At 48.3% G+C, this 27,147-nt stretch overlaps 1 protein-coding gene across 5 annotated transcripts in view; it reads right to left on the bottom strand.

The window, feature by feature from the left end:
* The window catches only part of ITSN1 (intersectin 1), a 209,352-nt gene that overhangs the window by 25,130 nt on the left and 157,075 nt on the right, over positions 1-27,147 (bottom strand). For 4 of the 5 annotated variants that reach the window (XM_060198668.1, XM_016186705.2, XM_060198667.1 and 1 more), the window contains 2 exons: positions 26,159-26,276; positions 24,186-24,377 (listed from right to left, as the gene is read on the bottom strand). In XM_060198668.1, the coding sequence (XP_060054651.1) occupies positions 24,186-24,377; positions 26,159-26,276 (310 nt within the window). Of the gene's footprint in view, positions 1-22,015; positions 23,741-24,185; positions 24,378-26,158; positions 26,277-27,147 lie in introns of those variants that run through there. The other variant, XM_060198669.1, reaches the window with a different exon arrangement.

Here is a 27,147-nt window from a genome sequence, read left to right as displayed (position 1 = left end):
CACAGCCCAGAAAAGGCCTCTCCCAGCCATCTGAGAAGAAGCAGCAGTGCACACATCTTCCGTGTGCGAGATCCTGGGTTTGAACCCTGGGACCACGCAGAAGCACAGTGGATGGTGGAGTGATGCTATAGTGTCTCTCTTTACTACCCCTTCTCTTCCTTTGCCCTTTCCTTTTCTGTCTCTCCTTATCCCCTCACTAATGATGATAATGATGAAGAAGATAATAATATTAATGATAATAAATAATATAAAATTGGGCCAGGGAGATTGCTCAGTAGTTTTGAGTAGATATAGAGGTTCATTGCTTCACAACACCAGATTTAAAAAAAAAAATCGAGGGAGTCAGGTGGTGGCACAGTGGGTGAAGTGTATGTGGTGCAAAGCGCAAGGATGGGCAGAAGGATCCCAGTTTGAGCCCCTGGCTCCCCACCTGCAGAGGAGTCACTTCACAAGTGGTGCAGTAGGTCTGCAGGTGTCTGTCTTCTCTCCCCCTCTCTGTCTTTCCCTCCTCTCTACATTTCTCTCTGTCCTATCCAACAACAATGACATCAATAACCACAACAATGTTAAACAACAAGGGCAACAAAAGGGAAAATAAATAAATAAATATTTTTTAAAAATCGGGAGTCGGGTGGTAGCACAGCGGATTAAGCGCAGATGGCGCAAAGTATCTTTCTCTCCCCTCTCTGTCTTCTCCTCCTCTCTCCATTTCTCTCTGTCCTATCCAACAACAATGACATCAATAACAGCAACAATAATAGCTACAACAATAAAACAAAGGCAACCAAAGGGAATAAATAAATACATATTTTTTTAAAACTTTTTTTCTAGAGCATTGCTCAGTTCCAGCTGATGATCCTGCTGGTGGTTGAGACCTCAAAGCATCAGGCATGAACATCTTTTGCATAACTACTGTGTTATCTCTCCAGTCCTCTACAAAATAAGGATTCAAAAAATAGGGGGCCAGGGGGCCAGGTGGTGGTGCACATGGTTAAGTGCACACATTACAGTGCACAAGGACCCAGGTGCAAGCCCCCAGCCCCCACTTGTAGAGGGAAAGCTTCCTGAGTGGTGAAGCAGGACTGCAAGTGTCTGTCTCTCTCTCATCCTCTCTATCTCTCTCTCCTCTCTCAATTTATCTTTGTCTTAGTAAATAAAATAAAATATCAGGAAAACCCCTGGCTCCCCACCTGCAGAGGAGTCGCTTCACAGGTGATGAAGCAGGTCTGCAGGTATCTGTCTTTCTCTCCCCTTCTCTGTCTTCCCCTCCTCTCTCCATTTCTCTCTGTACTATCTAACAATGACAACATCAATAATAACAACAATAAAAAAACAAGGACAACAAAAGGGAAAATAAATATACAAATAATATCAGGAGAAAAATGTCTGCTTGGAGTGGTGGATTTGTAATGCCAGCACTGAGCCTCTGTGAAAACCCTGGTGGCAATAAAACATTAATATAACATAATATAATATAATACAATACAATACAATACATGATAGCATAACATAATACAATATAATGTAATGTAATATAATATAATATAATAGTTGGAGAGATATCATAATGGCTATGCAAAAGACTTTCATACCTGAGACTCTGAGGTCCCAGGTTCAATCCTCAGCACCACCATAAGCCAGAGCTGAGCAGTATTGTAGTAAAAATGACTGACTGACTGAATGAATGAATGAATGAATGAATGAATTACTGAATAAGTGCAATAGCAACCACTAAAACATGGGCCCATGAGCTTCCCACCCCTTTTCTATGACATCAGAAGTTACACGTGAATGGTCTTGCTGATGCTCTAAAGGGATTAACATTCCCCACAGAGAAAGGTCAAGCAGGTTATTATAGGCCTGTGCTCCAAAGTCATCCTCCCATTTCTAACTGGCCTCCCCTGGTGAACGTAAGGTGGCCAGTGACCACAGATGTGGAGAAGTTGCTATGAGTCTCATGACAGCAGGTTACACATGGGTGGAGTCATCAGGCCAGAATTTAACATGCAACTCAAAGATCGAGAAAACTGTTGCTGTGGTGCTGACTAACTCAAGAGGCATCATGAACCAGGAAGACACAAGCCCGGAACATACATGAGAGGGGATGCTGGGATCCTTTGGGTCAGGGTGTAACACATAGGTGAAAGTAAGATGGCTTGGTAGGAAAAACCAGTAGGCCAAGCACAGGTGTGGTAAGGTGAGCTGTGTCAGATAAGTGGGTGTCTTCCTCCTAAGGGAGGGAGAAAGGGGTGCATGCACTGAGGGGTCTTACATGGGCTGGCTTCCCACGTGGCATGAGTGAGGAAGGTTTCACCAGGATATCAGGTAAATACACAGGTGCTGTGGGAGATGAGAGGAAGAAGGAAGTAGACAAAGGGAAGGAGGTCACAGAAATGGGGGTTCCAAAGTGGTCAGGTGACAGGAGAGGGTACCACCCAGAAAACTGTGTGTCCATCTCAAAGGGAGAAGAGACAGCAGAGATGCTGGGGACTTTCAACCTCAGTCCTCTGGCTAAATGACTCAAGATCAACAGGAGACATGCTTATCAGGGTTCCTGTCTACACTGAAAGTCTCCCCTCAACAGTCATAGTCTCTTGCACCCACCCTCCAAGTCTACACTGGATTCTCTTGGTTAAGTGTCTCTGAATTGTGTCCCTGGCATGTGTGGGGTGACCACATTGGAGGAAAAGCCACAATGGATATGGCAGAAAGAAAGTTTCCCTAGTGGGTCTGGGAGATAGCTCACTTGGTAGAGCATCTGCCTTACAATACATGAGGTCATGGGTTTGAATCCCAGCCCCACGTGGGAGCACCATGACTAAAACTGGGGAGAGGTCTGTGGATGGTGAAGCAACACTGTAGTGTCTCTCCTTTGCTCTTGTTTCTCAACTAAATAAATAATCAAACACATAATGGCCCAGGGTGGAGGTCACTCAGCAGTATCACATATGCCTGAGGCCCTGGGCTCATGGCCTGGGACCATATAAAACTAAGAAGGAAATGAGTGAGTAATGAAGTAGGTAAAAGGGGCTTCTGATCAAAACACTTTGTTCTCCACACCACAGCTGATGTCTGACCCTCATCTCCCAAGCCCTGACTTTTGCACTTTCTCAGATCATGACACCTTGTGAGCCACTCTGTGAGGCACCTCACAGAGGATACTACTGCAAATTGTCACAAGCCCTGGGACCTCAGAGTTGCAAAGGCATGAGACTGGGTTTGCATTAGAATCTAGAGAAGCCACTTGGGCATGGAGGCCTGTGGTGAGAGAAGAGTTAATACCACTCCACAGTACCAAAGACCCCTGGGTCTGCTCCAACTTGCATCCAGATACCCCACTCCAGTGCATCCTCCCCACTCTGCTCAGCCAGAGAAGAAACAAAAGAGTAGTAAAGTTCTGCCCAAGCTGCCAGGTGGTCTAAGAATGGCAAAGTTGGAATAGTCAGATTCTTCAGGGGACTACTGAATTTTTAAAATTTTTATATTGCATTTATTTTTCTTTTTGTTGCTCTTGTTGTTTATTTTTAAAATAAATATATATTTCCTCTTTATTGGGGGATTAGTGTTTTACATTTGACAGTAAATATAATAGTTTGTACATATGCATTTTTCCACACAACAATACAATCCCCACTGGGTCCTCTGCCATCCTATTCCAGGACCTGAACTCTCCCCACCCACCCCAGAGTCTTTGACTTTGGTGCAATACACCAGCTCCAGTCCAAGTTCTGCTTAGTGTTTTCTCTTCTCATCTTGTTTTTCAACTTCTGCCTGCGAATGAGATCATCCCATATTCATCCTTCTGTTTCTGATTTATTTCACTTAACATGGTTTCTTCAAGTCCCATCCAAGATGGGCAGAAAATAGTGACATCATCATTTTTACTCTGGAAATGTCCAATAGTTCTAGTTTATCTATCTCTTCATTTAGCTCCCTCATTTCTTTACTATTTTTCTGCCTGGATGATCTGTCAAGTTGAGAGAGTGGGGTGTTGAAATCTCCTACCATTACTCTGTTGCTGTTACTATATTGCTGCAGCTCTTTCAGTAGATGTTTGATGTATTTAGATGGCCTCTCCTTGGGTGCATAGCTATTGATAATCATTAAATCCTCTTGACTGATTGGTCTTCTGAGCATTAAGTAATGTCCATCCCTATCTTTTAAAATTTTATTTATTTTAAGGTCTATCAGGTCAGATATAAGCATAGCTGTTCCTGACCTTTTTTTGTGGTCCATTGGTTTGTATGGTAGTTTTCCATCCTTTCACTTTGAGTCTGTGTTTGTCTTGTTGAGTTAGGTGGGATTCCTGCTGACAACATATGGTTGGGTTTGGTTTTCTGATCCATCTTCTTACTCTGTGCCTTTTAATAGGTGAATTCAGGCCGACATTTATTGGTATTATAGATTGAAGATATTTTGATGCCATTGTTGTAGATTGTTAGAGTGTTCTGATATATGGCATGTTTATGGTGATCTGATTGTTTATATTCTAAATGTGATGTGTCTTGGTGTCTTTGAGTCTGGGTTAATTCTTTTTGGGACCCTCTGGACTTCTTGAAAGACTTTCTCATTGAGCACTCAATAGATATTTTGCCATTCTCTTCTGGCCTGTATTGTTTGCATGGAGAAGTCTGCTGCTAATCTTATGGGTTTTTCCTCTGTAAGTGACTCTTTGTTTTTCTCTTGCAGTCTTCAGGATCCTTTCATTCTAAATGTGATGTGTCTTGGTGTCTTTGAGTCTGGGTTAATTCTTTTTGGGACCCTCTGGACTTCTTGAACCTTTATGTCTTTGATGTTGTCTATACTAGGGAAGTTCTCAGCTATATGTCCTGTAGAAAGTTCTCAGCTATATGTCATGTAGAATGCTTTCTTCTTCTCCCTCTCTTCCTCCAGTAGGCCTATAATATTATTTCTTTTGAAGTCATCTTATATGTCTCTGTTGTTGTTTTCAGTATCTCTTAATCTCTTTTTCAGACCTCTTACTTCTTTATTAGTTTTCCCTCTTCTTCTTCTAGTGTTTGCCCTTCTTCCGTAGCCAGTCAACAGCATCAGGTTGAGCCTGATGTAAAGTTTCGAGACCTCCTTTGAATCTGGAGAGGTGGCAGTCATTGACTATGTGGGTCATAGTCTGTCTGTAGCTGCTGGGGCAGTTCGGGTCGTCTCTGGCTCCCCAGCGATGGAACATAGCGGCGCACTGGCCATGACCTGTTCGATAGCGATTGAGGAGAGCCCAATCATAACGTGCTAGGTCAAAGCTGGGTTGACGCTTGCAGGGGTCTGTGATGAGGTGTTTGTTCTTTACCTCAGCTGACTGCCAGCTCTGTTTCCAAGAGACTGGAACAGAGAAGTTCAGTGTAGGCGTAGGGGACCAGATTGGGTGACGAGACATCAAGCATTGAACAGGGTGGGCGAAGATATCTGCGTATATTGGCAGGTCCGGTAGAGCACAGACATGGGAAATGAACTTAGATGATGCCGCATCCCGACGAATATCTGGCGGGGCGATGTTGCTAAGAACTGGCAGCCATGGAACCGGGGTGGAATGGATGGTTCCAGAAATGATCCTCATGGAGGAATATAATTTGGAATCAACCAAGTGGACGTGGGGGCTACGGAACCATACTGGGGCACTGTATTCTGCAGTGGAATAGCATAATGCCAGAGAGGATGATCGTAGTGTGGAAGCGCTCGCGCCCCATGAGGAGCTGGCCAGTCTTGCAATGATGTGATTCCTCGCGCCCACCTTTGCTGCAGTTTTTATGAGATGTTTGTGATGTTAGTTTTCCGTAGTTCATCCTCAGTCTTAATAATTCTGTTTTCTGCCTCATTTATTCTATTCTCTCTCTCCTCTGCTGTTTTCTGTAGTTCAGCTATTTTATTACCCTGTTCTGATACTGTTTTAGCTTGTTCAGCTAGTTGTGTTCTTAGCTTAGCTATTTCAGCTTTCAACTCTCTAATTACCTTGAGATAGCTAATGCTTTCTTTCAGAGTCTCATCTGTTGTTTCTTCACTTCTGATGACAATTCTTTCAAATTTTTTCCTCACTCCTGTGACTAATTCCTCAACTAACATGTGGATGTTGAACTCATTCTTCTGTGCTTCTACCTTTGGGGGACTTTTTGCTGAACTTTTGTCCTGGTTCATTTATCCAGTGTTTCACCTTGGCTTAACTATTATTATAGTTTCCAGGAATTCCATTTGAGTAGCTGCTTTTTCATTTGAAGACTTGACAGCTGAAATTCACTTACTTGTCACACAAAACTTGTAGCAGATTAGAAGTTTACTATAGTTGATAACTCTATTATAATTGCAAGTCCTTTCTAGTATGATTTTAAGGTTGTTTAAACAGTTTAAACTCAATAAAATGTGGAGAGGTAAACAGAAGAATCACGGTTAGAAGCCTCAGGCATGAAAATCATTAATATAATCATTGCACTATCTGCACCACCCATAACTCATACCGTTTTCAGGATTAAACATTTCAGATTTATGCCAAGACGTAAAAAAGAAATCAAAGGAGGAAAAAACAATTTTTTGGATTGTTTCTGGATGTCTCTAGAAATCATGGCTGCATCCAGCTTTTTTTTTTTAAGTCAATGTCATACAAAAATTCAGTCATTCAAATCACTCTCTAACAAAACACAACTTGAACCAGATTATCCAGATCTCACCATGTAGCATCATGAGTCCCCAGAGGGTGTCCTAGTCCAAAAAGCTCCTCGAAATTCCATTTAGGGTGCTTCTGACTGTTCCTGCAGGATTGCAGGCACCCATTTTTAAAAGTGTCTTCCCATCGAAGAAAGACTCCAATCAGGAAAGTAGAACTAACCACGTCTCCATTCTTGGGGACTGCCAGGGTACTTGAGAATGCTCCTCAAACTAGAGTAGTCCTTCTCCATGGGAAACATGCGAGAAGAAGTCCAGAAAGTCCTAGGGGAAATCTCCATGCATTTTCCAAGTTCTATGAACACGGTCACAAGAAATCAAAGTTCCCAGTCAGGGAACCAAAGTGTGGCCCAGAGCAAAATGTTCCAGAGACAGAGAAACTGTCTCATGATGAAACAGTAGAGGCTTGGGCAAACCTCTTCATAAGTAGAAAGACAACCCATGGCAGATGGGTAGGCAAGTTTACTTATCTGGAGGATGGGCGGGTTAGGTCCCACGTCGGTGCCGGTCCCTGTTTTAGGGCGCCATTATGTCGGACTAGCTTCGCGAGCAGAGACAGATGACCAGGGACTCATGGCTGGGTTGTATGCAGTATCTCTTTATTCATGTAGAACTGCAGCTATGCTAAACCAAGCTATGCTAAAACTAAACTAAACTGAAAACTCACAAACCTGTCTTTATATATACTTGCCAAGTAGGGTGTAAACAGGATGTGATGTAGAGAGGGTGGAGTGAAAAGAGAGTGGTGGAAAATCAGGGTGTGACAAGGAGAGGGGGCGGAGCAGGCAAGAATTCTACCACAGAACCACCAATGCCCTGGAGGGAGGGTGGTGCTTAGTTAGTGATTTATGTAAATAGACCGCAGCTTTGAGTGGGATCAAACCAATGCCATACAGGCATGCTGGTGCTTAGTTAAGCAGGATTAGAGACAGAAGCCCGGGGAGCTGGCATACTACCCAACAGTAACCTGTGGGCTTTGTACCAATAAGTAGGTTTTTGAGCTTAATTACTCACTCCTTACAAAGAGATAAAGCAGGGTAGGGGAGAGATAGTACAGTGGTTATGCAAAGAGACTCCCACACCCCAAGTATCCAAAGCTCTGGGCTCAATTCAGCTTCTCTGCTGGCAGCCAAAGTCAAGCCGGGCAGCACTTGGGCTCTGTGAGTTTTTAAACAAGTCCCATTTATAGTCTGTAGGTTCTGAGGCAATTATTCACCATGTTCTCATTAGGAGAACAATGAGGAAAGGCTTACACTGTACAGCCCCACTGCTAGACCATCAGTGTATAGATTTTCTCCTGAGTTTCCTGGTCAGTTCTCTGCCCCATGATATCAGCACAGGACCTCCCCTCTGCTGCTCCAGCCTCTCAGGGCAGTAGCGATGGAGACTCATAGTTGCATTTGGTGAGTCTTAGGGGGAGTCCTCTCTTCCCTTTAGCAGTCTTTTGTTGGTAAAACAGACTGGAGTTGGCTCCTCAACTGGAAAACTGCCAGACTGTTACCAGCCACTCATGAATAGATACGGGCTTTAGCCCCCGGAGTCTCTCCTTAGGCTCCTCTCTGGCCACGAGCCACACGTGTTTGCACTCACCAGTGACTTGGTGGGTGCCCAAAGTAGTCCCAGTCTTGTCTTGTTTCAGTCTCAGGTGATCTTTGATATTTCTTGTTCTTTAGAGAAGTTTCTAAACTGGGTAGAACTGGAGGTCTGAACAGAGTTGTGGTCTCTGGATGCTCTGGTGATTTAGTGGCTCCCAAAGTAGTTTGTCCTATCTCGATGTGGCCCCAGGTGGTCTCCTCTGATAGTCCAAGTTGACTCGACTACTGATTGTTTTTTAAAAACACTATTTGTTTTATTTGATAGCGCAGAGAGAAAACTGAGAGGGAAAGGGGTGAGAGAGGAAAAGAGAGACAGATACCTGTTTCACCACTTGTGAAGCTTGCCTCCTGCAGGTGGGGACTAGGAGCTTGAACCCCGGGTCCTTGCACATGGTGTAACACATTCGCTTAACCAGATGTGCCACAGCTCAGCCCCTGACTTTTTGTTGTTGTTGTTATTTTAATGTGACTGTGAGGTTTTATGCTTGTATCATACCACCACTAAATGATTTACCCAGGTATTTTTTTTTCATTCTTTTCATTTGAGAGTGGGAGAGAGGAAAAGAGGGAGAGAGAGAGAGAGAGAGAGCGAGAGAGACCACGTCACTGCTCCACCATTCCTGGAGCTCCCAGGTGCTGTCTACAGTGCTGTCATGTGATATAGGGCTTTAACTCAGGGCTTCATGCATGTTAAGGTGTACCAGGTGAATCACTTCCCAGCCCAACAATTGCCTTGTTCATTTATGAGCAACAAAAATGCTGGTGATTTTCTTATAAATCGTTTTCTTTTCAAATATTTATTTATTCCCTTTTGTTGCCCTTGTTTTATTGTTGTAGTTATTATTGTTGTTGTTGATGTAGTCATTGTTGGATAGGACAGAGAGAAATGGAGAGGAGGGGGAGAGAAAGATAGACACCTGCAGACCTGCTTCACCTCCTGTGAAGTGACTCCCCTGCAGGTGGGAAGCCAGGGGCGCGAACTGGGATCCTTACTCCGGTCCTCGCATTTTGTGCCACCTGCGCTTAACCCACTGCACTACCGCCTGACTCCCGCTGGTGATTTTTAAAAGTATTTCAGGCCCAGCCTTAGAAGCAGTGCTGAGATCCCATCCCCTGCCTTTTGGTGGTTAGCTCACGGCTTATTCCTGCCTACTGTCCCCATGATTGTAACCACCACACTTTTCTCTCTCTCTGACTTCCTGTTTCCCAGCTTCTCCATGTGGTGGCTTTTCTTGCAGTATTTCAGCTGTTTTATAGTCCTTTTATTTTCTTCTTCATTGTCACCTGGGCCTCACTGGGACTTTGAGCCTGCACAATTCCACCACTCCCAGTAGACCTTGCTTTTTTTCCCTCTCCTTTCCCAGATAAAGGGTGAGAGACAGAGAGGAAAAAAGAGAGGCAGAGACACCACAGCACTGTTCCAACACTCGCAAAGCTTCCCTCTTCAATGGTGCTCTCCTGTGGTGGGCAGAAGCTGAAATCCAGACCTTTGCGCGTGGTAAAGACAGAGCTCTACCAGGTGATCTACCTCCCAAGTCTCATTTTAACTGTCCTTGTTAGTGGCCATCAGAAGTCCTTGAGACCCACAAAGCAGACTGTGGTGCTAGAACAGAATTGCACACACACTCCGACTGGAAAACAAGGGAGGGTACTGGGTTTTGACTGGCGGGTTCTGGAAATTTTCCAGAGGAGGAACAATGTCATCTAGGCTTGGCCAAGGAAGTCTCGGAGTATGTGGGGGTGGGGTTAGAGGTCAGAGAGTCATCAGAGCAAGGGGAGTGGAAGGAGAAAGAGGGTGGAAAGAATGGCCTGGCTGGAGCCAGGGAAACAGGTGTGGAAGAGGGGAGCCAAAGTGAGATTCCATTCAGGCGTCTGCAAAGAGAGCTGGAACCCTCAGAACCCCATGCTGTGGTAAATACTGCTATTCCTCTCAACAGACAAGGAAACTGAGACACAGAGAAGTTAGGCAACTGACAAAATTCTAGATTAATCAGTGCCAGAGTTGTCAGAGGCCACTACAGACTGGCCCCCCTGCTCTCTGTTCTTATAAAATTAGATACCAAGGTAGAGAATTCCAAGTGGAGAAGTCACTGTGAAGAGAAGGCAAAATTACATTCACCAGAGTTCCCTGCTCCCAGAACCATCTTCAAACGAAGTCCGAATACACCAGGTTATTGGACAGGGAGAAAGCTAAAGGATGACCCCATACATTGGCCTATAAAAAGCCCAGAGGAGGGGGTCGGGCAGTGGTGCAGTGGGTTAAGCGCATGTGGCGCAAAGTGCGGGGAACGGCGTAGGGATCCCGGTTCGAGCCCCTGGCTCCCCACCTGCAGGGGAGTCGCTTCACAGGCGGTGAAGCAGGTCTGCAGGTATCTATCTTTCTCTCCCCTTCTCTGTCTTCCCCTCCTCTCTCCATTTCTCTCTGTCCTATCCAACAACGAATTGCGTCAACAAGGGCAATAATAATAACCACAACGAAGCTACAACAAGGGCAACAAAAGGGGGAAAAATGGCCTCCAGGAGCGGTGGATTCATGGTGCAGGCACCGAGCCCAGCAATAACCCTGGAGGAGGAAAAAAACAAAAAAACAAAAAAACAAAACAAAAAAAAGCCCAGAGGTGGTTGGAGGAAGCCCCTGGATTTTATCTTCTGTCCAGAAGAGACAGCCCAACTGTCTCTGATTTCTAGCAATAAAATTCATTACAAGTCACCATGACTGACATCTTATTGTCTCTGTGGCCACATCTTTATGCTAGATGGATGAAGAGCCTTGTATTAATTTGGGGGACCTGGAGTCACCAGATAACAGAGGGACTCTACCACCAGAGTCCCTACTCTTAATCGCTATGGTCCAGCCTGAAGTGTGTCAGCAGGCCAAGATGAAGGCATGGTTGTTCCCTCCAGAGGTCTCTCTGATTGGTTGGCAGGCGGCCACCTTCTCACTGGATCTCCATGTAGACTTTCCTCTGTAGAAGACTTATCCTGGTGATCCTCTATCCAAATGCCTTCTTTTTATCAAGACACCAACAGACCGGCCACCCTAATGGCTGTGTTTGACCACAGTCACTCTCCAGAGGCCCCCTCTCCAAATGTAGTCACATTTTGGGGTTCTAAGGCATGAGACTTCAACATGTGAAACCGAGGGCCACATAATTGAGCCCATCACAGGTGGCGGAGCACAGCTGAAGAGGCTTTGAGCACAGGAGACAAGTGTCTGTAATATCATCTTTTGTTGGCAGAATTGGCTATCTTTAAGGGGGTCCATCAAGAGGCCACTTTGGAGGGAAGGGGACACATCAGACTCACCTAAGGAACCCCTCCAAAACCCAGCATCCCTGCCACCACCACCACAACCCCCCCCCCCCCCCGCCTAGTCACATCCAGCTCACTGGAGTGGCACCCAGGCATCCATCCTTTGCAAAGAGCCCAAGTGGTCCCAACATGCAGCCCCCGTGAGGTTGACAGTGATGGTGATGGTCCAGGCAGTAAGATACCTACTGAGGAAAGGGAGTGAGGTCCGAGAACTTTCTTGGTGCAAGCACCCCACAACGGCACATCTGGGTTTGGCCCGAGGTAGTCCCTCCACACTGTCCAAGGGGTATGGTGGCCATGACCAGGGAGTGCTGTCCTTCCAGGCCATCCTTGTTCTGGAGAAAGAAGAACTCCTGACCCCTCCACCCCTCATACAGTGCCAGACCAGAGCTTTGAAAGTTGTGTCAACAGGGTCCAGACATACCCGGTGACTTCTGCCATTAGAAATGAGACTTTCTGTTGCCTGTGATGCCTTGGGGAGTGGAGCATCAGGAAAAGAGTACCAGCTTTTCAGAGATGCTCCAGCATGTGTGGGCCACATCTGCTTCCCACAGGCAGTCCATGAACACTGTGACCAGGAGGACACTCTTATCCTTAGAGTTGAGGCTTTGGCGTTGCTGGTGGAAGCCAGGCTGAATCACGGCAGCTGGGTCTCTTCGGATAATACCTGTTGGCTGACCAGTCTCAGGCAACACCAGTCTTCCTTGGTTGGGACATGAGAGGCAAGTGAGTCTGTGGTACTTCCAGTTCATTTCCAGTGACTTGCACCCAGGACCCCACTTCCATTCTTGCCAGGGAAGACAGGAAGTCAAATACCTCCATCACTATGACTTACTTAGGATAGTTATTGGGCTGTTGGGAAAGACATGACCTATCCTTCTGTTTCTCTATGCAAAAATGCATCATGACTTTTCCAACAGCCCAATACATGAATAAATCTGTCATAGATCAGCTCATTCCCTGCTCTGTCTTCTATGATTTTTGTCTGTTTGCTTGGTGCTGGGGCCTCAAACATATGCAATTCCATTGCTCCTTGTAGACTTCCCCCCACCCTTCCATTTAATTACAGATACAGATGAGGAAAGAGACAGAGAAGCAAAAAGAGATAGCACACACCACTCATGGATCTCCCCCTGGTGCCAACCCGGTGCTTCCACGGGGTGCTGGGAACTTGAACCCGGGTTTTCTTATGTGGTGAAGTGTGCACTCCACAGGGGGAGCTGCTTCCCCTGGAGTGAATTAATTTTGTCAGAGATGGTGTCTATCGTGCACTGGTCTGGGCAGGGGTCTCATCCACATAGGGCCCCTGAGCTCCGTGGTGTGTCCCTTCCACACCCCAGAATGGGGGAAGAAGTGAATGTGGACCAATCTGAGATTCGTGCTGAATGGCGCACCATGAACACCTCCTGAGCCATGAGCAAGAGGCCTTGAGTAACATGCCCAACTGTCAGGCAGAGGCTGTGCTAGCTAAGTCTAATGGGGGGCTGGGAGGTATAGTCATGTGTGCTGGGACTGTGTATGTCCATTCCCTGGGTACTCAGACCACCAAGGCTGATCTCCAGCCACTCATTTTACCTGTGGTCCCTGGGGAGGCATGTTGGGAGGAATTGATCCCTGAAGAGTGAGTGGAGCTGGCTGGGTGCACTGGCAGACAAAGGAGGGAGAAAGCTGGGTAAGCTAGCAACAGGGCATTTTCAGATGATCCCCACCAAGTAAGACTGGTGGACTCAAGAATCCAGGGTAGAGCTATCCAAGGAAATAGCTCTGTGGGCAGAGCATGCACCTTACCATATTCAAGGCCTTGGGTTCAAGTCCCAGCACTACATGGATGCTCCATGGCTGGTGGAGCTGTACTGTAGTTGTCTCTCCTCTCTTTGCCTTTCTGTCTGAAAGAATGATCTTTAATCACAATAAAAAGGACCCAGGGATGCAGCCAGGAAGGCGGCCCAGCAGCAGAGTACAGGACTTACAAGCAGGAGGTACTGAGTTCAAACCCTAGCACTGTATATGCCAGAGAAGTGCTCTGGTTCTCTCTCTCCCTTTCTAATTAGCATAAATATTTTTTTAAACATTGCCTCCTAGGTAGGTGGGGAGGAGACAAAGCTGGTAGAGGGGAGGTTCTGATTGGGCCAGACTTAAGAGATAGGTGGGCCCACTGTGCCAAGCCTAGGAACCATTTCTCACTAGCACACAGGTACTTGAGAAGGGACTTTGGGGTCCTGAGTGATGGGATCTCTAAGGTGCAGAGGGCTATATTTCCGTGCTTTCCATAGGCTCTACCACTCCTCCCTGATGAGAGCCCAGGGTGCTGCCATGATGAGCCACCATGATAAGGAGCCATAATGAGCTGCCATGATGGGCTGCCATGATGGGCAGCCATGATGAGCCGCCATGATGAGCCACCATGATGAGCCATCATAATCAGCTGCTATAATGAGTCGCCATGATGGGCTGACATTATGTAAGCCCACCATAATAAAAGTCCATCAGTTGTCTTGGGCTTCAGAGGAGACAGCTCCAAGAGAGCCAGTAGAAAGCCCATCATAGCCATAGACGTTTTGGACTTTTGTTTGGGGTCTTCGCAGTCATGTGAATGGTGTTGGAAAGAACTAGAAAGAACGTGAGCCTGGACTGCTGAACACCACTTTCATCAAGGGCCAGTTCATTCCCTTCCAACAAATGACAAAGGCCAGAAGCCTGTCCCTACAGATGTTTGCATGCAAGGAACTGGCCATTCTGCAGACAATTGACTAGTGCTGCCAATCCAGCTCAGAGAGATTGAGGACAGGGAACCGCTTCGATGATCTTAAGCACGAGCTTTTTTGTTTGGTTTTTTTTTTTAAACCAGAGTACTGCTCAGCTCTGGTTTATGGTGGTGTGGGGGACTGAACCTGGGACTGTAGAGCTTCAGGCATGAGAGTCTCTTTACATAACCATTATGCTATCTACCCCTCACCCTAAGCAGGAGTTTTGTTTAATGTTTTTTATTTGTATTTTATTTTTATATTCTTTGGGCCTGGTGCACAAGTGATCTCATCATTCCAGGCAGACTTTTCCAAATAAAGAAAAATGTAGAGCAGGGTAGGGATGGAGAGAGGGGAAATGCCACAGTGCCAGTGTTCTCTCCCCGGTGCCCTTCCTATTTGGTGCTAGGGTTCAAACTCAGGCCACATGCATAGCAAGATAGACACCCTACCCACTGAGATATCTCTTCAGCCCCAGCAGTTGGGCTTCTAGACCCTCTCTCTGTCCACAGTGTGGATGGATAAGAGATGGGAAGATGGCAAGCCTGGAGGAGAGCTAGGGGGAAATGACACATCATCGAGGTGGGGCAGGAAGAAGACATGGTGACTTCTGGGCCATTGCACTTGCTGTTCTCCAGGCTTAGAATGCTGCTCCCCATGGTGTCTGCAGTCAGCTACTCCACACCCATGTCTCCTGGCCAGAGAGGGCTTCCCTCTGGGTTTGACTCACTTAGCAATAGGGGAAGGATTTGACTGTGTGTGTGTGTCTGCCCCTGCTGTCACCAGCTCTGAGAGCAGGCATCTGGCCTCTGTTGATTGCTGCACTGACAGAGCTCAGCCTAGCCCAGGTTCCAGAGTCCTCGGCACCACTCCTCAGGGTTAGTGGGAGCCCCAGGAAGGCCAGGCCCTGGATGGTCTCTCAGGCAATGTCTGAGCCTCTGCCACAGCTGAGGGGGCAGAAAAGGGCTCACTGGAAAAGGCATTTGTGCCTCTGGAAGGAGGTGACAGCTCCAGCTGGAGACCATGCCAGTGGAGAGCCGTTACCCAGGAGTTCTAATTGAGGGGCTTCACATGGGCTGCCAGGAAATCCCAGGTAACACCCATTGTGTGTGTGTGTGTGTGTGTGTCCTGGGCTTGCTGGGAGCCCAGCAAGAGCTCTGGGGCCTGAGAGCTGTCTGGGGGGGGGGGGGGGTTGAGACTCCAGGAAGGCTGAAGAAGCGCAACCCCACCCCCTGCAAACACAAGGCCTTATCCAAGGTGGGTGGCTGTCTAAAAAAAAAAAAAAACATTAAGGCCCTGCTGGTATGTTTGGGGGTTCGATGTGCCAGTCTTGGCTGCAAGGAAGGTGCCTGCGGGAGGTGCTGATGAGGACTAAAGGGTGTCCCCTTTAGTCGGTGGTGGGGCAACATAGAGGCCACCAAAATGACAGTGCAAAGCCTGGCACTTTCCAAGGAAATGTCACACAATGCACGTGACCCACCAGCCCTCTGGGCTTCATGCATGGACATGGGAAATTGCCCTCCCCCTACCAATAGACACAGCCTTGTAATCCAAGGTGACCTACCAAATCAAAAGGAAGCAAAAGAGACTCAATAACTAACTTAGGGGCTGGAAGACAGCTTACCCACCATGCGTGAGGACCTGGGTTCAAGAGCCTAGAAGCATGTGGGAGCACCACGATGGCTCAGGGGAAGTTTCTAGAATGGTGGAGAGGGGGGTTGGTGCTTCTTCTCTGGTCCTCTCTCCCTCTCCTTCTATCTGGCATTAAAAGGGGTAGGGAGTCCAAACAGGCATGAAGCCCCAGCACAAAAAATTTAGGAGAGGAGAGGAGAGGAGAGGAGAGGAGAGGAGAGGAGAGGAGAGGAGAGGAGAGGAGAGGAGAGGAACTTGTGGCCCAGGAGGTGGTACACTGGGTCGAGCACATAACCTGCAAGCCTGAGCACTTGAGTTTGATCCCAAAACATTGTAAGTCTGAGGAATGCTCTATTCTCTCTCTCTCCCTCCCTCCCTCCTTACTTATAAATAAATACATCTTTGAAAAAAAGTTTAAAAATTAAAGGTAGATAAATAAATAAATAAAAGCAGCTTGACTGAATGGTGGCATACCAGGTACAAGGACCCGGGTTCAAGCCCCCAGTTTCCACCAGCTGCGGGGAGGGTTCGCAAACAGTGGGGTACAGTGGCAGTTGTCTCTCTCTCTCTCTCTCTCCCTACCTTCCCCCTCCCTCTCAATTTCTCTCTATCCAAAATTAAGAAAAAATAATTGATTAAAAGATTATCAAAAAAACCAAAGCAGCTTCACAGGAAGCTCACAGGTTGGGCCCAGGAAGTTCACAGATCAGGCGCACAGGCCTTCTGCCTCCCATGAAACCATGGCAGGAAGGCTCATCTATGGAGACACACATGGGGGTGGGGCTGGCCAGGCACCCGCAGAAAGCAAAGAGCACATGTAAATGAGGAAACGGACGCGCAGACAGGGCAAGTCACCTCCCCCAGGCCGCACAGCTCCTGGGTGACTAAACTGGGACTGGAACGCTTGCCAGGCACAGTCGCCTCGTAGAGGGGAGCCTGGGTGGGTGAAATGGTTGCCTTCAAGCTCCCTGCAGGCGGGCAGTCTTCAAGTAAATGAAGCTCTCGAGAGGCCAGCGCCATGTCCTCCCAGCGGAGGCCCAGGAATGGAATCTGAGAAGCTCCAGGCACTCGAGTCCTGAGGTTGGCACAGAGCCTGGGCACCTTGGGCAAGCCGGGGGTGAGGTGGCAGCCTCTCTCTGGAAAGTCTGCCTGCAGCCTGGAAGCTACCGAGGTGTCCTGAGTTTGGGGCCTTTCTCTCTAGTTCTCTGTGACTCTGAGGGAGCCAGAGTTGCGGGCAAGGTGGGCGGGGGGGGGGGGAGCAAGCATGGGAGCTGAGGCCTGGGCACCACGGGAGAGGACCAACTGGGAGTCTGGGAGCTGCAGTGTTGTGCCCAAAAGCCCCTTCCAGATTTTTCAGTGGCAAAGTCCAGGCTTGGTGGCTGAGGAGATAGCACAGTGCGTGAAGCATAGAACTTGGCAGGTCTGAGGCTCCTCTCTGGTGGCCCATGTACCAGAATGCTCTCTGGCTTTTTTGTCATGCGAGATAAATCTTGTAAAAAAAAAAAAAAAAAGAGGTGCAAGGCTACTGCCCTTGCTTCTTCAGGACCTGGATTCCACTGTGTTTCCTTCCGAGTATTTCCAGGGTGCAGCAAAGTGACCCATGTGTGACTGAGGTGATGGGCCGCCAGGGAAGGGAGAGAACAACCCTCTGAGAACCAGAGCTTCCTCGGTGACAAAGGGCAGGTCTGAAGTGCCCTCCAGGGCCAGCAAGCCAGCGTAGCAGGGGAGCCTATGCCCTGCTATACATCTTGCCAGGCTCGACCCCCAGCACCGTATGGCTTTAACATGAAGGGAGATTTGGTGCTGTGGTATCTCTCCTCCCTCCCTCCCCCTCATCTCTGAATGAGAAGTCAGCTGGGGAGCAGTGAAATCACACACACGTGAAGCCTGGCTTCATAAGGAGCAAGCAGATCAAAGCAGGGTGCCCTGCCCAGACCTGAGTCAGTCAGGAGAGAAACCACACCAAACGGGCCTCGGTCCAACCTCGCACGCCACACTGGGCGGGGCCAAAGGAAGGGACCTGTCCTCTTCTGGGGCTGTGACATATTGGCTCAGGATGCCAAGCAGATGAACCAGCTGCTGCCAGCCTCTACCAGAACTTTCTACAGAGTGAGTTGTAGCTGCTCTCTGGTTGACCCTGGTCTCACCACCCAACCACCGTGACCAATATGTCTGCATTTCGGTCACTTTGTGTCTGTCTCTCACTCCCTCACCCCATCTCTTTCTCTCTCACACACACATGCTCTGTTGATAATATAGGACATGAATATGGCAGCCTCTGTCAGACAGTGTGTTTAGTAGCAAGTGGCATAGGCAGGATTTTATAGCTAGTTCTCACTACTTACAGACTATCCTTTCCTTTCCCCTCTCTTCCCTCCCTCTCCTTCCTTCCTTCCTCTTCCTCACTCCCTCCCTTTCTTTCTCTTTCTTTCCTTTCTTTCTTTCTTTCTTTCTTTCTTTCTTTCTCTCTTTCCCTCCCTCCCTCGTCATAGCACTTAGAGAAGTGTCTGGGAAGGCACCAGAGATACAGCTAAGACTAAGAGTATAAGCTTCATATATAATATCCTGGTGTGACCCCATCCCAACACACACAGAAGCACGCGCGCGCACGTGCGCGCATGCACACGCGCGCGCACACACACACACACACACACACACACACACAAACATGGGGAGTTTTCAATGTAAAGGCTGGGAGTTTCCTGAGAAAGAGTAACTCTGTAAAGAGGCAAGTCCTGCAATCTGGTTTCTCATAATGTTTTCTTGAAGAAAGGTCTAAGACATCTCTGTCTCCAGTGAAATACTCATCCAAAGCCAGTGTGACCTTTGACTTAACTAAATCATTATTTGGACGCCAATCAGATCCCAAATACTAAGCCACTGTGAAGAGCTCATTTTTCTGTGCATTCTTGGGACAGATGGTATTCAGTGCAGTTTCCATACAAATTCATTGGCTATTTTTAGAACTAAAAGAAGCAGGACTAACTCGCTTTGCTAGAAGAAAAAGGATGAATGTATTCACTGACGGGATTTTCCACTATGCAGGAGAGGAAGCGGGTCTGGCTGATTCGTTGTCCCCTGCCACCTCCCACTGTAACCAGGAGTGGGTTCCTCAATCCTAGAGCATTGCTGAGTGGGACTCTGGCAACAACTGTTTGCTTCATCTCCTCCTTAGCCCTCAGGAGATCGGAGGAGCAGGCCTTTCTACTTGGGGTGTTGTTGCTTGGGGGAAGGCGGGCAGGGCTCACACGCAAAGGGTGTAGGGACATCTTGAGTGCTGAGAACTGGGATTCTAGTGTTTTCTTGACACCCATGAATCCTTGGACAGTCAGAACTCAGTTACTATGTGCTGTGGAGAGCCCAAGCCACCTGTTCCCCATCCAGAAAAAGGGCATGCCCTGGTTGTCATCGTGCGTGGAGTGGGGTGGTCCACAACTTCACACAGGAATAATGGCTCCTTGCTTTAGATCTGCAATGGCCGCCTTGGGACAGCAACTTGTAAACACAAAATGGCGACCACCTTATTTATCTCTTCTTGTCCCCATAGTCACTTGGGCAAAACTGGACCCAATGCTTGGATGCTAATGATTGGCCCAGACAAATCAATACCAACATTAAATGATTTAATGACTTTTTTTTTAACAATTAGCTTGAGAAAAAAAAAAAAAGAAACTAACCTGATATCTTTAAAGTCTATGGCCAAGGGAGAAACTGGCATTCCTTTGCAAGTTTAATTAGAAGGAATATACTCTCCATTTTATTCAACTTTTTAAACCAGCCTCTCGAAGAACTCAGAATATGAGGGGGACAAGAAGAGCAAGCTGAGAACACCACATCGAGGTGCTGGAGACAACACACACCTCAGCACACGGTGTTGGATTTGAACCCGGGTACATGGGAGTACCAAGGACAACACTGAGGAGTTCCATGGATGATGGAGTGGTGCGATGGTGTCTCTCCTGTCTCCCTACAAAATAAAGTACTGCCAAGGAGGTGACATAGTGGTATCAAGCACACATGCTCCATTTAAAAATAATATGCACAGGAGGGCTGGGTGGTGGTGCACCTGATAGAGCACATACCTTACGATACACAAGGACTCATGTTCAAGCCCTAGGTCCTCACCAGCAGGGGGAAACCTTTGCGAGTTTTGAAGCAGTGCTGTGGGTGTCTATCTCCCCTTCCCTCTCAATTTCTGACTGTCTCTCTCCAATAAATATAATTTAAAAAGTTAGTGTGTGTGTGTAAAATCTAGGTCCTGGGGCACTTTTCAGGCTGCTGACATATGATATAAACTCACTTATTCAACATGAAAGAGAGAGGCAACTAAAGCATCATTTTGGCACGTGTGATACTGGTGACTGAACTCAGGACCTCACGCCTGCAAATCTTGTACTCTCCCTCCTGAACCATCTCCTGGGCCAGTTTGGGCTAAAGGATGTAAAAATAAAATACAAAGAAAAAAAATTAAACAAAAAAACCCCTCCTGCTTAGGGTGGGGAGGTAGATAGCATAATGGTTATGCAAAGAGACTCTCATGCCTAAAGCTCTACAGTCCCAGGTTCAATCCCCCGCACCACCATAAACCAACCTCAGCAGTCACCAACAGGCAACATCTGGAGCCAGGAGCAACTGGGCAGACCACAGGCAAGTGGGATGAGGTCTGGGTTTCCCAGGATTGGTGCTGGTGGTAGCTGGGGTCTCTGTGTGAGGGACCGTCCTTTTCCTGTGTGTTTCGGGAGACTCAGTAATATGGCCACCCTCCACCCAGTGGATGCCAGTAGCGTTCCCTCTGAGTGAGAAGCACCAGCTCAGCGGGTCACCCTGCCATCAAATGGAATCACCTGTGTCAGCTTCCCACACCTGGAGGCAAGCCTGGAGGATTGTTCTACCCAGAGGGGATTACACACCTTGATAAGACAACTCTTCAGCCAAGACTCAAGGCTGGAGAAGATGAAGGGGTCCTGGGAAAGATGGGGGCTTGCTGCCTCCATGGAGGGAAGGAGTGGGGACAGTGATGGAGTGCTCCTCTCCCCTCACCCCTAAGCCTTCACACAGCCAGAATTCTCTACCGATTCTCTTTATGGTGTCACCTGTCTCCTTCCCGTTCTGATGTGTCACATGAAATTGTACTTTCTCCCCCAGGCCAAGGCCCATCTTGACTGGCACTCTCCACAGAACCCAGGTTGACGCCCTCCCATCTCTCAATGGTGCGTGGACCCCTCCCCAACAAAACACATCTGCTTAATGGACCATGGAAGCCTCTTTCCAACTCCACAGCAGGAGTGCCAGTCAGCAAGTCAGAACACACCCAAGCACATGGCCATCACAGTCCTGTCCCTGTGTCCACTGGCTTATTTCAGCCATGGTCATAAGACTAAGGTGTGGAAGGTGGATGTGAGGGTAGGGACTGGGAGAACAGCAGGGAAGGTGTAAACATTCTCATCAGTACCCCTGTTATTTTGGGGGTGTCCAGACCCTAATTTGTGATGAGTGTCTTATACCCTCAATCCAATCATATGCCTGTCAATGTAGTGACAACACATCCCAAAAGCCTGACATGATCATTAACTGCTAAGCTTGATGGCAAGTCATAGTCTTTGTAACTGGAATCTTTTATGATAATAGTAATAATGGCATCAGGAAGTGAACTGAGGGGCTCACATATGCATGGGAGCTTTGAGTAGCCTGCCTAGCTGAATGTTTTTATTCCATATATTCAGAGAGAAGGAGGGAGAGGAGAGGCTGAGGCAGAGTAGAGACAGCAAAGTATCTCTCCACCATTTACAGCAAACCCCACCCCCGCTGTCCATGGTGCTGAACCCATAGTCTTGCTCAAGATAAGGCATGTGCTCTGCCTGCTGATCCAGCTCCCAGCCCCTGAAACCAGAAGTCTAAGGGGCAAACAATTTACAGATTGATTCAAGAGGGCAGGGCAGAGGCAGTGGGACGGGAGGGCCTTTTGGATAAGACTGAGAATCTGAGGATGTCCCTGAGACTCCAGGGTCCCCCATCACCACCACCAGTTCAGGGTTCTGACATCAAGAACACAGAGACATTTCCGTCTAACTTTTATATGAAGAATTTAATTATCTATACATGTAACTAGTTCAAAAGGTTGTATTACAGTTGTTAAAGCCGCAGGTTTATATATTTATATATTTTACATTCACGTCCATGAAAATACTGAAGTGCCCCTTCCCACGCCCTGGGAGTGAGGAGGAGCTCGGCATTTGCCCAGCACCACCTCCTGTCCACATGGAAGGGAGGGAGGAAGGGAGGAAAGAAGGAAGGGAGGAAAGAAGGAAGGAAGGAAGGAAGGAAGGAAGGAAGGAAGGAGGGAAGGAGGGAAGGAAGGAGGGAAGGAAGGAAGGAAGGAGGGAAGGAAGGAAGAAAGGAAGGAAGGAAGGAAGGAAGGAAGGAAGGAAGGAAGGAAGGAGAGGTTAAAAAGTCATTATTAGTACAACAGCTAGCCTCATTCCCCAGCCCCACTCTGGCTGGCTGCCCCGGGTATGTTTACTGACAGCTTCCAGCTGTGTAAGAGACAGACACGGTTGGGCTACAAGACAAAGCGACCATGAGCTCTATTTCATATTATTCTGCAGAAATCCCACAGTCTAGTTAAAAGAAAAAAAAATGTAAACATTGGAAATGAACTGGAGGGAGACATCTATACATTCCTTCTCGTCAAGGGAATTCCTTGTTCCAAAGATGCCATTCCTTGAAAAGTTAAGTGGACTCAGACTTCGGGTACCAGAGATCAAGTGGATGGCTTTGACCGTCACACCTCCCTCCATGGTGAGGTCTATGGGCTGATGGTCTGAGAATACTCACAATGAGAGCCCACCCCCACCCCTACCCCCCAAACAGGAAACACCAGCTCGACCAGATAAATCTGGGACTGGACAGAAAACGCTGGTGCTCTGTTGCAGGGCACTGGGCGAAAGGAAACGGATGCGATCGTTTTGACTAGGGCATCGTACAAGGTGACGGTTTCCACCGTGGGGGAAAAACGGGTGTCTTATGTACAGGATGTGAGGGCGCATGCTCAACAAGGTACAGCCGACAGTCACAGACGAGCACAAAACACCTGCTGGGCGCATTCTACACATCTTTAAAAAACAGAACTCTCAAAGAGAACGCCTCTGGACTTCTACAGCTGGGGGTGGGGGTGGAGAGTAACCCAAACTATGCCATTTAGTTGGTAACACTGGACAAAACGAACCAAAATAAAATAAAATAAAAATACATCAAGTCTCAGGTTTATGGAACATTTGGAACATTTTTTTTCTTTTAATAAAGCACATGCAGCATTCCTTGATAGTGGGTCTTTTTGTAAAACCAAGAGAGCAAAGGAATAAATTTATTCATTTCTTCTTTTTTTTTATTAAAAGGCTAAAATAGATATTTAAAAATAATCTTAAAACTATGGAAAGCACCTGTGCAAAGGTGGGGCAAGTCGACTGGAGTCACAAGGAAAGCCACAAAAGGACCCACTACCCTGTGTGTGGTTTTATTATTATTATTTTTCTTCCTTTTTGTGATTTTTGTTTGTTTGGCTTCTATAGCTCTGCAAGTAATAACTTCACATCGTCATCACATGCAACTAAGGTAAAATGAGGTAAACTGCTCTGCAGTGAGTTCTTCCACTCAGAAGGCAGTAGGTGATCATGCTGGAAGTCACATGATCAAGGCTGCATCTCCCATCATCCCTCTGGGCAGTGTGATATGGGATAGTGGGTCTCTTTGAGGACTTTCAAGCCTGAGGGGGGGGTGGACAACATATGATTCCTAGAAAAAGGAGGAAAACAACAAATAAGCAAAACAAACAATGAGCAAAGTCCAGGCTAGGAAAATGAGTCAGGCATGTCAACAGCATGGTGCCGAGATGATTTCAAAACAGAACAACAACAACAACAAGATAAATAATCAAAGGAAAAAAGAGAGGGGGAGGGGTGGGAGGGGTAGGAGGGCTGGGAGAGGGCGCATGCTACGAGAAGGAAATGGAGAGAGAGAAAAAAATCAAAACAAAAGCAAAGAAACAACCCCACAAGAGAGATGAATCTTGCATGAGGGAAGGTCTTCAAAGAGACTCTGGGGGAGGCAGCGGGGTGGGGCGGGGGGCTGTTGAGGAGCCCAGCGCCCAGGCTCGGGGAGTCAGAGCAATGCTGCATGTCTGGCCGCGGCAGGGCACCGAGGGCACCGCGGGGGCCGGCGGGGGGGGGGCAGCACTTACATTGCTGGCTGGGGTCCGTGTCGGTGGTCAGCTTCACGTAGTTGGATGGGAAGAGCCCCACCTGCCCGCTGACCTCGCCCTTCCACCAGTCGGGGTCCTCCCTGCTGAGCACGTTGATGATCTGGCCCTTGCTGAAAGCCAGCTCGTCATCGTTCTGGGCCGTGTAGTCGTATACACCGATCACCTGGCACACTGCGGGAGACGGGGCGCAGTCAGCGGGTGGGCGCCGGGCCCCTGGGGGGGGAGGGAGGGATTCTGTCCTCGCCTGCAGGGGGGCCATTCTCTGGGCTTTCCGAACTGTGTCCTCTTGCGTACAGTGTCCCTGGAGGAAATGCCACACTGGCCACTGGAGGCTTTTGTGGGTGCCACCACCCCCGAGATGTCTCTGCAAGAGTGGACCGCTGGGTAGACAGGTGCGTCTGACTTCAGGAACTAGACTCCTAAAATCTTTTAAGACTGTAGGTCAACAGCAAACCAAATAAAAGTGCATTTTAATGGGGGGTGGGCTCTTGTTTATACTTAACTGTAGAGCTTACAATCCTTCCTTCCCTCTCTCTCTCCACCCCTGCCACCCCATCTATCTGTACCAGGGTATGAACTCAGAGACTTGCATATATGCAATAATGTAGAGTGGCCTCTCCCAGCCAAACTAAAAAAAAAAAAAAAAAAAAATTGGGGGCGGGGTAGATAGTATAACAGTTATACAAAGAGACTCTCATGTCTGAGGCTCCAAAGTCCCAGGTTCAGTCCCCTGCACCATCACAAGCCAGAGTCGAGCAGTGCTCTGGTAAATAAATAAATTAATTAATTAATTAAATAAATTGGGGGATGAAGAGATAGAAAAAGGAAAACCCCAGCACACTGCTCTGGCAACCCCAATGGTGCCAGGACTTGAACCCAGGGCCTCACTTTTGGTAAGGCATGTGCTCTGTGGGTGAGCAGCCCTCCTTCCCCGGCCCTGCCCCTCTCTCTGACGCTACACACCTTACTGTGAGGGCAGTCACCACCCAGTTCCTCCCAAATCTCAGTAAAAAGTCAAACCGGTCTTTGATTCTGCAGCTTCTGTGCTTGAAGTCCATCACAGATACAGAAATGCCTACAGTCAAGAACATTTCTTCAGCAGATCCTTGCTGTGGGTTCCAGCCAAGCCGATGGCACTGAAGGGCACCTCACCAGGCCCTCCAGCTGGCACCCCCTCCCTCTGCCCACACAAGCGGCCCGGCTGGGGTGGGAAACCCGCCCAGAGCTGGCCGAGCCTTTCCTTTCCCGCACGGCCCCAAGTTTCCGTGCCACTTCAGCGGGGGCAGCGGAGCACAGGCATGTGACCACAAGGTACAAATGGGGTAGAAGGAAGGTCAGCCTTTCCCACCAGGGCCACCCAAGAACTGGTGGCCTAGAGCCCCAAAGCTGAACCCGACGCCCCTCAGCTCCGCCGATGGCATCTAATCTGGTGGCCTGAATGGGAAAGCTACCGGAGGCTCAGCCTTCTGTGCCCTCTGCTCTTTCAAAGCCCCCTGGGAGAGCTCGCGGCGTCCTGCACAGTAAGTGAGGCCCCTCTGTTCTCGGGAAATGTCACGGGGAGCTATTTCAGTCTTCAGTCGGCCGCACAGGGCAGCCTGCAGACCCCCTTGGCCTCCAGCTCGGTCTCCTGACCTAGTGAGACCCCAGCCGTTATTTTTAGGACTTGCCTTTTGTCCCCTCGCCCCAGCCTTGGCTTACACAGCTGGAAGGGGACCAAGAGAGAAATCTGCTCATAATGTCACAGCAGCTACAATGAATGGGCTCTGTTGTGCCCAGCGCTACGGAGCTGTACGGAGACCCGGTCCCCTTTGGAGAGTGTGCTCCCTGTCCCAGTGCTTGGATGTCAGTCCCAGCAAGTAAGTACAGTGTCCACGGCCCATGAGAAAACCCAGCTGAGACGCTCGGGGAGGAAACAGAGTGAGGGGGACTGGAGGGGAGACAGGGCAGCTCACCTGCAGGGCAGGCCGCTGGCTTGGGTGGCTCCGTCGGAGTGATTTTGCTCGTCCCGGGGCTCAAAAGCTTCACATAATTGGCTGGGAACCAGCCGATCTGGCGCTTTTTTCCCCGTGCCTGGTGAGAGAAGGATCCCATCAGTGAGCCCAACAAGGTTCCAGATCTTGATGTCCCTTGTGGGCGTTGGGACAAGGTTTACATGTCACTGAGTTGACAGCAGATTCTGGAGGACCGTGTTACGTGAGGAAAGGCCTTCACCAACACGGCTAAAATTCAGACGGGCCAACCAAGCCCAGTGTGATTTGGAGAGGTGACACCTCAGAGTGCAAGGACAGAAAGCTGCTCACGTAACGCCAGCTCCTGGCTGCTTGATGCAGGCAGTTCGGAGATTTTGTTTAATGCCAACATTGAAATATAAAATTTATATTATGGACAATAACAAGAGCAAGAGCCACCCCCTATTCCAAGCAGCATATGTTTCCATCTTACCCAGGTGCAGGAAGATAAAGCTAGAATGACTCCCAGGCCCCAGATGACAAAAGCAGAGCACAGGGACACTGAGTGACAATGCCAGGGTTCACGTTAGCTGGTGGCAGGTGGAGACTGACCTCAAGATCGGGCGATTCTCACAGACATCTGACAAGGGCAGACAGTCCTGCACGCAGGCAGTACATAAAGACCGTGCAGTCTGCACTTGACTTTACTCTCCAGAGCCAACAGGCCTGCCCAGGAGGTGACAGGCAAGTGACTTCCTGCCCAGCAAAGGAACAGAGACATTGCAAGGAGGGTGGGGGTAGGGAGGATCAGAGAGATATCTCACTGGGGAGTGTGCATGCCAAGCCCAGTGCAGGTGAGAGCCCCAGCACCACCCAGGAAGGGCTACAGCAACAGGGAAAACTCAAGAGCTCCTGTGGTTCTTCCCTTCTTTCTAGCTGAATGGAAAAATGAAACAAACAAACAAAAGTGGCCAGAGTGATGAAATCACACA

This window comes from Erinaceus europaeus, chromosome 9, assembly GCF_950295315.1.
Source record: "Erinaceus europaeus chromosome 9, mEriEur2.1, whole genome shotgun sequence".
Taxonomy (NCBI): domain Eukaryota; kingdom Metazoa; phylum Chordata; class Mammalia; order Eulipotyphla; family Erinaceidae; genus Erinaceus; species Erinaceus europaeus.
Note: the sequence above shows the minus strand (reverse complement) of the source record. Positions and strands in the feature narration are given on the sequence as shown.